The sequence below is a fragment of the Myripristis murdjan genome, chromosome 22 (genome assembly GCF_902150065.1).
Source record: "Myripristis murdjan chromosome 22, fMyrMur1.1, whole genome shotgun sequence".
NCBI classification, from domain to species: Eukaryota; Metazoa; Chordata; class Actinopteri; order Holocentriformes; family Holocentridae; genus Myripristis; species Myripristis murdjan.
Window position 1 is genome coordinate 8184311 of NC_044001.1, and position 11914 is coordinate 8196224.

The window sequence follows — 11914 nt, forward strand, 5'->3', positions numbered from 1 at the left end:
AGGAATTCAACATGAATTTTTTAATAGGTGCTTGGACATCAAACACATAGTATTTGCATAATTTAGTGCTTCTGATCTATGTTCTTGGCATACTGCAAGTATACTTATTCACAATCCCAGTCAGGCAGAGCAATATGACATGTATTTACAGATAACGAAGCCACATACCGGTAAATTCAGAGACATTTACATGACAGACAGATATGCTGCAGACTGACGAGAGAGGAAATACAGCTCGATACACACAACACCCTTACAGCCATCTGCTCTATGGCAATTACTGGATGAGCTCCATGATTGTGGTTAGTGCAAAACATATGAAGTTGTTGACATCAACACATTATCCCTCAGAAACTGGCCCTCCCTCCCCCCGTCAGCTGTGTTGCTCCAAATTGCTTCTCAGTATTAAGCTGTTAGTGCTTTGACACTTGGCTGATGACTCCATAAGCCTATCAGGTTTCACCAAATGAACAACTCAATTCCCTTTGTATAAAATACACCCGTTACCATATTCATCCACAAGACAGAGAGATTTAGCAGAAGGTGTGTTGTAATTGCTTGACACTTGCACTGGCCTTAATTTGAAATGAGTGAACGGATACGTGGTCCTGTTTTATGGAAAGCCACAGGGTTGTGACTGGTAATACCAACACGGTTACATCTCAAAGACGCTTTAAATGTGACAGAGTGACATCAAAAAAGTCACATAACGACATAAAGGACGCTTTGTTTGCATAGTTGTGCTGCAATAGTCTCTCCTAAGTGACCGTGTGACTCTTCAAAATGATATCCAAACTCTTCAAAGCAATCCCCTTTGGCAACTCCGGGCTAATGGACTTTGGATTAATTAGTTATTAGAACGGGACTGTGAGACGTAATGGATGAATCCCAGAAAACAATTAACACAAAAACATAACAGGCTGGATTTTCATTCTGATAATGACGAGGCGCAACAAGAACCGAACACCATTACTGCTTGAAATAAGACAAAAAGGCACTCTAAAGTCCATTATGGAACACAATTCATTACAATTACATAAACTGCAGCAATATCCATATCCATCCCCCAGCTTAATATATATAGGAAGCACAACTGAATGCCATTTCTTCCACAATTCTGTGCAATAGTGCAAGGTGAAAAATCATGCCCGATCATGTGAATCTCTACCACTAAAACCTGAAAACACGGCGGGTTCGCTCTCTATCGCCGTTCAGACAGATCTGCCATTCAGTGATGAAGGCAGAGAGAGGCCCTCAAGCGGCTGAACACAACGCCGTCTTTCAGTCTGCAAATGCGCCTAGAGAGACCCGGAGGCTTGAGTGAGTCTGGCTTGACCCGAGAATCTACTGCAGCCTCTTTAGCAGGCGGTGTGCCTGCTCGCCGCTGCCCGAGGAGCTCAGCTCAGCTCAGACTAGCAGGGAAAAGTAATGTGCACATCCTTCTTCTGTCTCGTAAGAGTCACAAAGTTTATCTGTTAAAGTAACCTCTACAGTAAGAGAGCGACATTTTTGCATAGGAGTCAAGCAGCTATGATTATCACATAATAAACATGAACTTGGAGAAACTTATCCGTGACATTAACACCTGCTAATCCAAAATAAGGTCTATTTTTTTTTAAATTCATTCCCTCTTCTTTCTTTGGCCTTCAGCAAAAGTTTTTTGGTCGTAAAAATATACATATATATATATCGATATAGACAATGTCGGCATTGTTAAAAGTGCTTCCTAAGTTGTGGCTGGAACCGCATGACAATGAATGCAAGGACAGCAGCAGCTCCCAGTAGAGCAGCCAGTACTCCAAAAGAGGAGGAGGAGGAGGAGGAGGAGGAGGAATCGCCATCAGGCGGTGAGCTGGTGGGGCCGTTCATGTGGGCGGGCAACTGCAAGACAGAACCAAAAAAAAAAAAAAAAAAAAACATTTTATATTAAAGCTGCACTGAGAAAGGTTTTTTTGGTGTAAAAATACACTTCTCTTCATCAGCACAAATCTGGGCTGCAGTAGGTGAGTGTCCTACCTCGGCTCAGGCGACATGCAAAATTTGAATTTACATTACTGTCCCATCAAAACATGGCAATATTCAATAACCCCACTCCCACCCCCGTTATATAACTGGCACTGGAAATAGCCTATTAGTTACTCTTTTGCCAATACTGCTAAACGTACACATCCTACTAAAATGTTGCAATATAAAAATCAAAATTTCTAAATTATCTAAATTGATAATGTAGGAAATGTCACATATATTCACAAATATTGCAGTATTTTATATTTCTGGATACTGGCCTCAGCTTATTAGTGTCTGTTCGGATAGAAATGCCAGGACTTCAGGTGTCAAATATGATCCCTGGCAGGAAATCCTGGCCTGGCACACAGGAAGTGATAAATCGACTCTCGAGCAAAAAAAAAAAACAAAAAAAACAAAACTCTCTCTTAATTACCAGTGAGCAAATGTGCTGTCCAGAAGAAACTGGACTCACAAACAACTGCTGACCCAGCTGCCCTTTTTTTTTTTTTTTTAATTAACCCATCAGTCACTACCCACTAGAAGATCACACATTACATGATTTCTGGGCAATGAAAATCATTCAAATTAAAATGAAGAAGGGTCAAAAATGTTTTTTTTTTTTTTTACAGAACAGTTAGACCAGAGCATGAGAAGGTTTATTATTTATACTGTACCTTTGGCAGGACCAGGAGCTCCACATCCTCCCCTGCTGTCCTGAACAGCTCCACTGTAGCGCTGTGCGTCCGGTCCTCAAGTTTGATTCCATTAATCTGTGCAATAAAAAAACAAATATATATGTCTTTATTCATGAGTACTCTAAGCTGTAGGAGCAGAGCACAGCATCCCATACTCTGGGTGTTTGTGTCCCCACAGCATCTTATGACGAGGAGTTATTATAGTTTTGTATTTTTCATTAGTTTTTTTTTCTGTATTCAATTCAGCAAAGTTTCAGTTGGTTTCTATTGCGGGTTTGCATGTTTCAGTTTAGTTTCTATTGTTTAAAAATGTTTCATTTTAGTTTAGTTTTTATTCGTTTCAATATTAGTTTTAGTTTTTTTTTCATTATTATAATATGGGGGGTGTATGTTGGGACAAATTGAAGAACAGGTATTACAATACAAACACAACACTAGTTTGTCATGTCGATGTCCTTGTCTCAATAAACATCAGCACCAGCATCTTGTTATGACAAATTTGACCAAACTGGCAAACACTAAAACTAAAGACACATTCTGTACATTTTTCTGTACACACACATTCTGTACACACCATCATTTCAGTTAGCATCCTTTCATTCCCTAAAGTCTAGTTTTTATTTGAGTTCCAGTTAACCCAAACATTTTTTTCACAGCTATTTTTTGGTCTAGTTTTAGTTAACCGTGATGACCTTGGACTTACCGCCAGTATCTTGTCTCCCTCTTTGAGTCTTCCATCCAGCGCTGCCGCTCCATCCTCTTTGATTTTGGACACATAAATGCCACTGTCATTCATGACATACTGCTGGTCCACACCGCCCACTATGTTGAACCCCAGGCCTGGGAGAGATGAACACACACACACACACACACACACACACACACACACACACACACACACACACACTGCCTTTAAGTGAATTACATTAAGTATGGATCCCATTGTTTACTGGGGCAGAAGGTGCTGACAACATCATATTTATCTAAGTGGATCAAAGTGCAGGAATGTGTCCAACACAATACTGCTATACGGAGGTGTATCTAAAGGCTTTAATGTGGCCAGTCATTCGGGTCATAAAGTATTACATAACAAATACTAGGGTTTACCAGCCATAGCTCTCTCTCTCTCATAGCTAATTAACAGGCAGCCAAAGCTTTAAAAAAAAGAAAGAAAAAAAAAAAGGCAGCACTGAGTGTAGCTTAATTGGACAAACTGGCTGTCTGACAGGCCTAGCAGCACTTTTAAAAGATTATCTAGCAACAGCAAAATTATATTTTTGTTGATTTGGCTAATTAGCTGCTAGTGTTTAGTCGCTGTTAACACAACCTCATCCCCTCGTTTAGCGACGAAAACCCTGTAAATGAACGAAGATGGGTGAAACGAAGATTTTTCAGGTCGCGGGTTAGCTTGCTAGTTAGCCTCGGTGTGGCTAGTTACGGTTAAGTTAGTTAGTACGCTGCGCAGCGAGCTAGCCAGCCAGCAGCGTGTCAGTTAGCCGTCCCGTTTCCTTCAAAGTGCGTTCTTGTTTTCTCACCTGCGGGTCCTCGCTTCAGTTTGATGTCCACCACTTTGCGTGCAGGGTGCAGTGATCCATTCATTTTCTTTACCGGAGGCCAGCTGGTTTCAAAAGTCCTGACTGTACGCGGAGGGGGGCACCAACTATTCCTCTGAAGGTGCACTCATTCAGGACTTTCGATTCAGCGCCTGCTTCCTTCTGCTGCGCTCGGCCGCGGATTTGTGGCTGTGCTGCCCCCTACAGGTGCAGAGCGGCGCTGCAGGCTGACCTTTGAATCAGCGGTGACGAGTTCAATTACTGCCGTTTATCTATAAAGCCAAATAGAAATAGTCTATTATAGTATATCAGTGGCTGCTACTAAAACCTTTTTTTTTTTTCAAAGACCCCCAGTACCCCAGCACCTTGTATTGATCCACTTTATTTGCTATTTGTATTTAATGTTTCTCAAGATATATATTTCTCCTAATGTTGAGAGGGATATTTTGTGTAGTTGACTACTGTTCCTGTGCAACATCTGGATAACCTGCTGCTGTAACACAAGAATTAACCAATTTGGGATCAGTAAAGTACAACTATCTGTTTTAATGCCTTCCCTTGAGGATCAGTTAACAAACTGCAGAAATGTAAACTATTTAACTGTGTTAATAATTTTTATCCCTGTAGGACTTCACGATAATTCAATGGTGTAATACCCCTGTGTATATATGGCGTACATAACTATACTTTTACTGTATTAATTGTTTTATTATCATTGTAGGATTAATGCAGATACTTCTACATAATGCACACTCTTTTACAAATTAGGATTAAGGCACAAAGTAGAAAGTAGACCCAATTTCCCCTCGGGGATCAATAAAGTATTTCTGATTCTGATTAGATGTGATTTAGTCCACACTTTCATAGTCATCTGACTATAATGAGGGTGGAATAAACATTCCAGTCATTACAGTTAGTGACGTAAAAAGTACTGAAATTATTTAAGTAAAAGTAGCAACACTATGACAGATAAGTACTTAAGTAAAACTAAAAGTCCTGTAGTTAAATTTTGACTTAAGTAAATGTATTAATTTATTAGCAAGTGTGAAAAATGAAAGTACTCATAGTGGAGAATGGTTCCTTTCAGAGTTGAGGCATTAAACTACAAGTTTTTTAATGTTACAGCTCCATCAGCTCCATGTACATCAGGCTGGTTCGCACACTAACAGTGCATCATATCTGATCTTCTGCATGTAAATGCTTCTTTCTGCAAAGCAGCCACAGCTGCCAGATAAAGGCTGTGCAGTACAAAGTGCATTTCCTAGAAATGAAAGGCAGTAAAAACAATACACTTTCACAGAATAGAAACACCTCTAAATTGTAATGTAAATCTTAGTTGCTTTCCATCTCTGCTCATGGTATAAACTGAGAGGGAACAAAGAAAAAGAGGGAAAAAAAAAAAAAAAAACTATTCATAAGTTTTCTTGGGGAGAGCAAGTAGGAGCTGCTGTTTTGGGAATAGTTTCGATTTCCCTGCTACTGGGTTACGAAAGAGAGCGGGGAAGTCGATCTTCAATATGTGCTCAGGCAGCGTGCCCACACAAAAGTACATAATATTCTCAATCAAACAATATTATCAGTCATAATTTGTTTGTTGCTCCTTTATTTATAAGCGTATCATCTCAAAATTCAAAATACTGTACCACTGGTATCTTTGGCAACAAATCAGAGCCCCTACCCTCCCCCTGTCCAACATTTGATTTTTTTTAAACATTTGAGCCTTACTTTTGTGATTCGCATTAAATCTGACTTCAACATGAAATCATACATTGTAAATCATGATTTGACCCTCCAGCCAGGAGACTACAGATGAGGATTAATACTGAAAAAGGGCAGGGTACAAACTTGGTAAATAAATAATTGTAAAAACTTCATCAATAGCCTGTCTTTACAGGCCAGTGAGGCTCTGTTTCATATCCTTGGGGCTGCCCAGCGATGGAAAATGACAGTCAAGAGGAAACCACGTTGATTTTCAGCAACACACTCTCATGCACCACAAACATAAAGGCATATGAAGATGGTGGTAATATATAGGACAGCATAATAAACATAGAAAATAAACAAAATCCAGCGTACTGTGGAAAATATATGAAATGCTTAGGACACATCATACTTTTCCACTTGGCCTACAATCTTTTCAGTTAGTCATAAATTAGTATTCCCCTAAAAAGTGTGATTTCTGTTGTAGGGAAACTTCAACTCACTGACTACCTTAGATACTGTTACATTATAAAATATATTTGACTGTCAATGACTACAAATCGCAACCACCACCAGTAAAAAAAAGAACAAGGAAAATATGTATTATCGTGTATCAGAACTTGGTTAATCTGCAATTTGTGCTTCGATGATTTAAGTGCCAGATGGGCTGAGACTGCACTTTGCTGACTATGTGCCGTGCAAGTTCCATTAATCGCATCGCAGTATTTGAAAGGATTTCAAACACAGTTTTCAGATACAGTGGGAGGGTGTGACCCAGGTCTCCCTGCAGCTTGAGATGTGTGTGTGGGTTAGATCATGCTGGGCGCTGCGCTGTACAGGGTGACGTCTCCCGCCACTCGGAGCAGAGTGACCTCCTCCAGCCCGCCCACTCTGTGCTCATACTCCAGCAGGTGGACGCCGTCCACCGCTACTTTAAACATGTCTTCCTCCACGAGAATCTTGAGCTGCGGGCAGGAAAATACAAAACATATATAAAGACAAGCAGGCTCGTCGTAGGTAATGAAACTCGATGATGTTTAAGGCTTGAAAATAAAATCTTAAGAAAATGTAACAAACATGTCTTTCACAGAGCGAACTTGTTACTTGTTTTACATGTATTTTGTATACTTTTGCATTATGTGCAATAAAAATAAACTAATACTAAAGTAAAACTAAACTTAGATCTGTGGTAGGTGGAGATCAGGAGGACTAAGCTTCCCCTCCCTCCACTGAGCAAACAGCAATCAGTGCAAAGTTGACTGACAGCTCAGAGCAAAGTCATCCTCGGCGCCACGGCTGCAGCTAACAATCATTTTCACTGGGGATTGACCTATCAGTTAGCTATCTCTATGTCAAAGACAATGACAAATGCTCATGATAAGTTAACAGAGCCCTAATGCTATGAAACAGAGAAGAGCGAGCAAATTACAGCATTTGTGAGGCTGAAACCAGACAATGTCTTTTTGGTAGATAAATTAAATTACTGCAACAATAAAATACCAAAATTAAAATGATTAATTTTCTGTCTGTGAACTAATCAATTACCTGACTGATCATTTCAGCACTACTCAGGGTTCCCACACTCACTTGGGCCTCAAACTGACTGACCTTAAAGGTTTTGCTTGGTAAAATTTAAGGACCCAAAACTGGCATGTTTTGTTGTTAGACATGACAGTGGCCAAAACGAGGCGTCATGAAGCATAATGATGAATTCAGAGCTATATAGAGCTATAAAGTACTTGCACCGCCATCCATTCACTAAATTTTTTTTTCTTAAAAGCTCAGACTTTTCAATAATTTTCAAGGCCCAAGGAAAACCTCTTTATGTTGGTCAGATACCCAAACCTCAGTATTTATGTCACCCGTCACAGTCCCAGCAATCGACCACGTTACCTCAAAACGACGGCCCGGAGCAAACGGGAAGCCTCCTTCCCGCTCCTCTGGCCCCCAACATCCTCCCAGGTTGGAGTTTCGGACAATCGTCTGCTCGTGAAACCGAGGGTTGAAGTGAAACACAACGTCTGGGCCTTTCATGAAGTCAATGTGGAACCTGCAAGTCAAAGGTCAGTGAGAGGAGTGCCATTACACTATTATGGATTAAGAAAGCATTAAGCATCAGTGGTGCATGAACAGATGTTTCACTTAAGTACATGAGCAGTCAACCTCAAAACAATGTAAGTAAAGGTTAATTAGCAAAAATTCCTCTTCAAAAGCAGGACTCAAGCTGAAATAATGTCACTTCTGTCTTCTTTGCCATGTTTGTATGCAGGTTAGAGGTGTGCCCACTGGTAATGGTAAGTGGTGGAGTTTGACCAGTGTGAAATACTTTATCATTTGAACAGTGTGGGTGGATGCAGCATGGTTGTGACATGCTGAGCTATGTTTCCACCTAAGCATCACTGACATCTTTGCAGCAGAATTAAAAACTGAATACTGTAAATACCTGTCTCCACCAACAACGGGCTCCCCAATTATAGTGATTAAAAGTCGGGGCATAATTCCAGCATGGAGAGGGAGATCATGGGGCACCATCTGCAAGAAATATTTCAACTTCAGATCAATACAGTAGATCTACTACGGTAGTGTATTTTGAAAAAGAATTCAATTTTCTTTGTGCAAATTATTGAGCAAAGTGCAGAAAATACAAACAGTGTTTACCCTGTTAACAATATCCCAGGCTGGGCAGAAGTAGAAATTTTCATATTTAATCTTTAATAGTCTGAACTAAGGGACCGTAGGGCTTTGTGCATCATGTGATTGCCCAAAAAAAAAAAAAAAGAGGAAAAACTTTAGTTGAACATTATTCAAATAATGTTGGACCTCGCCCACATTCCTGCTCCAACACCCCTATGACTCATCGTATCCTTGGTTTAGTTCTCAAAACTCTTACACAAGTCACTGTGATTAGCCCAAAATAATGGCAGAAGAAAGGGAGAAGGAAGGAACACACAAGCTAGATGTTCTTCAGAACAAAGCGATAAAAAAATTGCACACAATTGCCTTCACATGACAGTGATGGAAAACAAGTGAGGTCTTTTTAATGTAATCATGTACAAAAGTGACAAGTTAATGTGGGGAAAGTGGAACTATACAAATTCTGGATTTATTAGAAGAGGTGTGTATGATTACAAAAATAAAAGGTGCCTTTACACAGTAAACAATAAGTTTCTTGTTGTAAAAGTGGAAAAGATGATATTGCACTTGATAACAGATCTGATCACTAAACCTATTACTGCATGTAAAGCCTGGATACATTCCCATGTGGCCTAATCAAACCACAAGTTGATTCTGGAGGTGATGTCCATGTTCCACTGAAAAGCTGAGTTCATTGCTTTCAATAATATGGTGGATTATATCTGGGCTGAAAGACAAGAATACAGTTTTGATGACTGAATGTTTTCTGTTGTTTATGCTGTATTATTATTATTATTTTTGTTGCATCCCTGCAGCACCCAGAACCAAAATAAACCAAATGAAGCCCTCACAGAAGACTCGACACCCTGGAGTGAATCCCAAAAGAGCAGAGAACAGACCCTGTTTTGTCCACCAGCCTCAGTGGCATTTACACACCAAAATCATCTGTCACAGTCACGATTTTAGAAGCAAACTAACATCAGAATAAGACGAGGGCGGCTAAATCGTGGATTACAAGGGGTGGGGGGAAAAAAACAGATTCGCTTAAGTATCGCGATTCTTTTATTGAGAATTTTTAATCGTTTTTATTTTATTACTGAATTGATTTAAACTAAATACATTGGTGTCATACACAAGTAGATGATCTAAGGAATCAGTTGATACCAAATATGTTATGCCGGGTTGTCAGCAAGGGGGTAAAATATTGCTCCAAAAACTACCATGACCATTTTCAGCGGGGTCCCCTGACCTCCAGATATCTGAATGAAAACGGGTTCTCTGGGTAACTGCGGGTCTCCTCTTTGCAGACATGCCCACCTTATGTTGATCCCATGCAGTTTGGGGCAAAAACCAGGCAGGTTTTTGAATGCAGTGCAAATTAGTTATTTTCGCCTATTGTAAAATGGTACATTTCTACATACTGAGGTCTAAACAGGCTTGGAATTGCATAACTTGGGTTTGACTGGATCGCTGAGACTCTTGTGGATTCAGCATACCCAATTTTATTTGTGTGTGATGATGTTCATCCCCATATGAACCATTTCATAGTAGTGGGACCATTTTTTGAAACTTGACATCTCTGTATAAAATGCCTCACTGTGACCTTTAAGACAGGATGACACTTTACATCTACAAACTAGAGGATAATTCAAAAAAAAAAAATCACAATAAAATCGTAAAATCAAACTGCAAAACTTGTAGAATCGCAATACCTAATAATATCAAATTGGCACCTCAGCGTTGTGATAGTATCGACTGGGGAGATATCGTCCCGGCCCTGATGGTTAACTTCCCACCCAGAGCCCAAAGAGCCACACCGAAGAAAAAGATGCTCCTCTGCACACCACACCACAACATAATCTACCAAGAAATGCAGCAAGCAAGCAAAATGCGTTTTTGTATTGATAGCACTAATACTCACCAGGGTGCCTCCAGGGCCAGCAGGTCCACCATATGGTCCCATGGGTGCAGGGCCAAAGGGGCCAGGCGCAGGAGGGAAACCTCCACCGCCAGGCGGTCCCCATGATCCACCAGGGATTGGAGGAAAGGCTCCACCTGGCCCAGGGAATCCAGGGAAAGAGCCTGGACCGCCTGCAGGGGGGAAGGGGGGTGTGCCACCCGGACCATACATGCCATTCCCTCCTGGCTGACAGCCTGGGAAAGGCACATTAGGATAAGGCCCAGGAGGGGCTCCGGGGCCAGAATTAAATGGTCCAGTTGGATATGGAACAGGGCCTCCAGGTAGCTGTCCTGGAGCTCCTTCAGGTGGGTGCTGCCCTGGGAACTGCCCAGGAGCTCCAGGGCCAGAGGGGAACTGGCCTGGAGCCCCTAGTCCAGATGGATATTGTCCAGGTACACCAGGACCTGGTGGGAACCCACCAGGTGCTGAAGGAGGTCCAGGGTATTGCCCTGGGGCTCCAGGCCCAGAGGGGAACGGTCCTTGGCCTCCGGGGAACTGCCCGGGAGCTCCCGGCCCAGACGGCCCCCCGGCAAACTCAGTTGGAGCTGAGGGCTGGGTTGGAGCTCCAGGGGCTGAACCAGGCCACCCTGGGTTCGCAGCAGGAGGGTTGTTGGCAGCGGCAGACGGGTTAGTGTTTCCTGTTTTGCTTGCCTGGCCTGGAACATCATCCAGCAAGGCATCTGTCAGCTACGGCCAGAGAGAGAAACAGTGAACTGTAAGGTGGGAGGAAATCAAAACATCACAAAACAACTGTCGTGGATAACTGCAGAAACATTTGAACTCACCGAGAAATCTGCCATGATCTAAGACAAAACATAAGACACAACTTTATTAGTTTTTGAAAATTATTATTATCAGTAATTACAAGCAATTACAGATAGCTGACAACACATCTGAAGGCATGTCACACACAGGCTCTGAGTAACTGTTTCCTTCCTAAACTGGTGACCAGCAAAATCCATGACAAGACACACTGCTGAGACATCCTGGAGTAACTTAACTTTACAAAACATGTTAGGCCATTCGACAGCAGCAAAACACCGCTTTTAGCGAAATACTAACGCCAACTGAGACATTTATATATTTAGTTACCCAGTGGCTAACTAGCTAGCGTGCTAGCTGTTAGTTAACGTTAGATGATTAGCTTGCTTGTTTATTTCAGATAGACGGAGAAACAACAAGTGCAGGAAGTTGATTTATGTTTTTTGGTGCTACCTGTCAGCGAGGCGGGCTCCTGTCAGACGGTAAAGGCCAGCGGTGGTAGTTTCTCCAGCTGTGAGAGCCAGATAGCAGCTAATGTAGCTACAACTACAGGCTGCACACACAACTCTTGAAAAGGAAGCGCGCACACGCCTTGGTGATGA

General features: G+C 41.6%; 2 protein-coding genes across 2 annotated transcripts; both read right to left on the reverse strand.

Annotated features, from left to right (window-relative positions):
* Positions 1–4466, reverse strand: synj2bp (synaptojanin 2 binding protein). Its single transcript, XM_030044059.1, has 4 exons — positions 4238–4466; positions 3406–3542; positions 2682–2777; positions 1–1881 (listed from the first exon to the last, which is right to left on the reverse strand). Exons 1-4 carry the CDS (start codon positions 4299–4301, stop codon positions 1714–1716), a joined length of 465 nt encoding a protein of 154 aa, XP_029899919.1. The 5' UTR covers positions 4302–4466; the 3' UTR covers positions 1–1713.
* Positions 4467–5841: 1375 nt separating this feature from the next.
* Positions 5842–11914, reverse strand: lgals3a (lectin, galactoside binding soluble 3a). Its single transcript, XM_030044038.1, has 6 exons — positions 11766–11914; positions 11336–11353; positions 10512–11237; positions 8400–8488; positions 7850–8006; positions 5842–6921 (listed from the first exon to the last, which is right to left on the reverse strand). The coding sequence occupies exons 2-6, from the start codon at positions 11348–11350 to the stop codon at positions 6766–6768; spliced, it is 1143 nt and encodes a 380-aa protein (XP_029899898.1). The 5' UTR covers positions 11351–11353; positions 11766–11914; the 3' UTR covers positions 5842–6765.

What these genes read in the sequence shown, in the direction of transcription:
- lgals3a (XM_030044038.1), bottom strand. An exon ending in CTGGCCCTGGAGGCACCCTG is followed by an intron (nt 8,489 to 10,511) that starts GTGAGTATTAGT and finishes TATTTCTTGCAG; the next exon opens with ATGGTGCCCCATGATCTCCC. An exon ending in CTCCGGGCCGTCGTTTTGAG is followed by an intron (nt 6,922 to 7,849) that starts GTAACGTGGTCG and finishes TCCTGCCCGCAG; the next exon opens with CTCAAGATTCTCGTGGAGGA.
- synj2bp (XM_030044059.1), bottom strand. Translation starts at nt 4,301, where the DNA reads ATGAATGGATCACTGCACCCTGCACGCAAAGTGGTGGACATCAAACTG. An exon ending in ACTGAAGCGAGGACCCGCAG is followed by an intron (nt 3,543 to 4,237) that starts GTGAGAAAACAA and finishes CATCTCTCCCAG; the next exon opens with GCCTGGGGTTCAACATAGTG. An exon ending in AGCTCCTGGTCCTGCCAAAG is followed by an intron (nt 1,882 to 2,681) that starts GTACAGTATAAA and finishes TCTGTCTTGCAG; the next exon opens with TTGCCCGCCCACATGAACGG.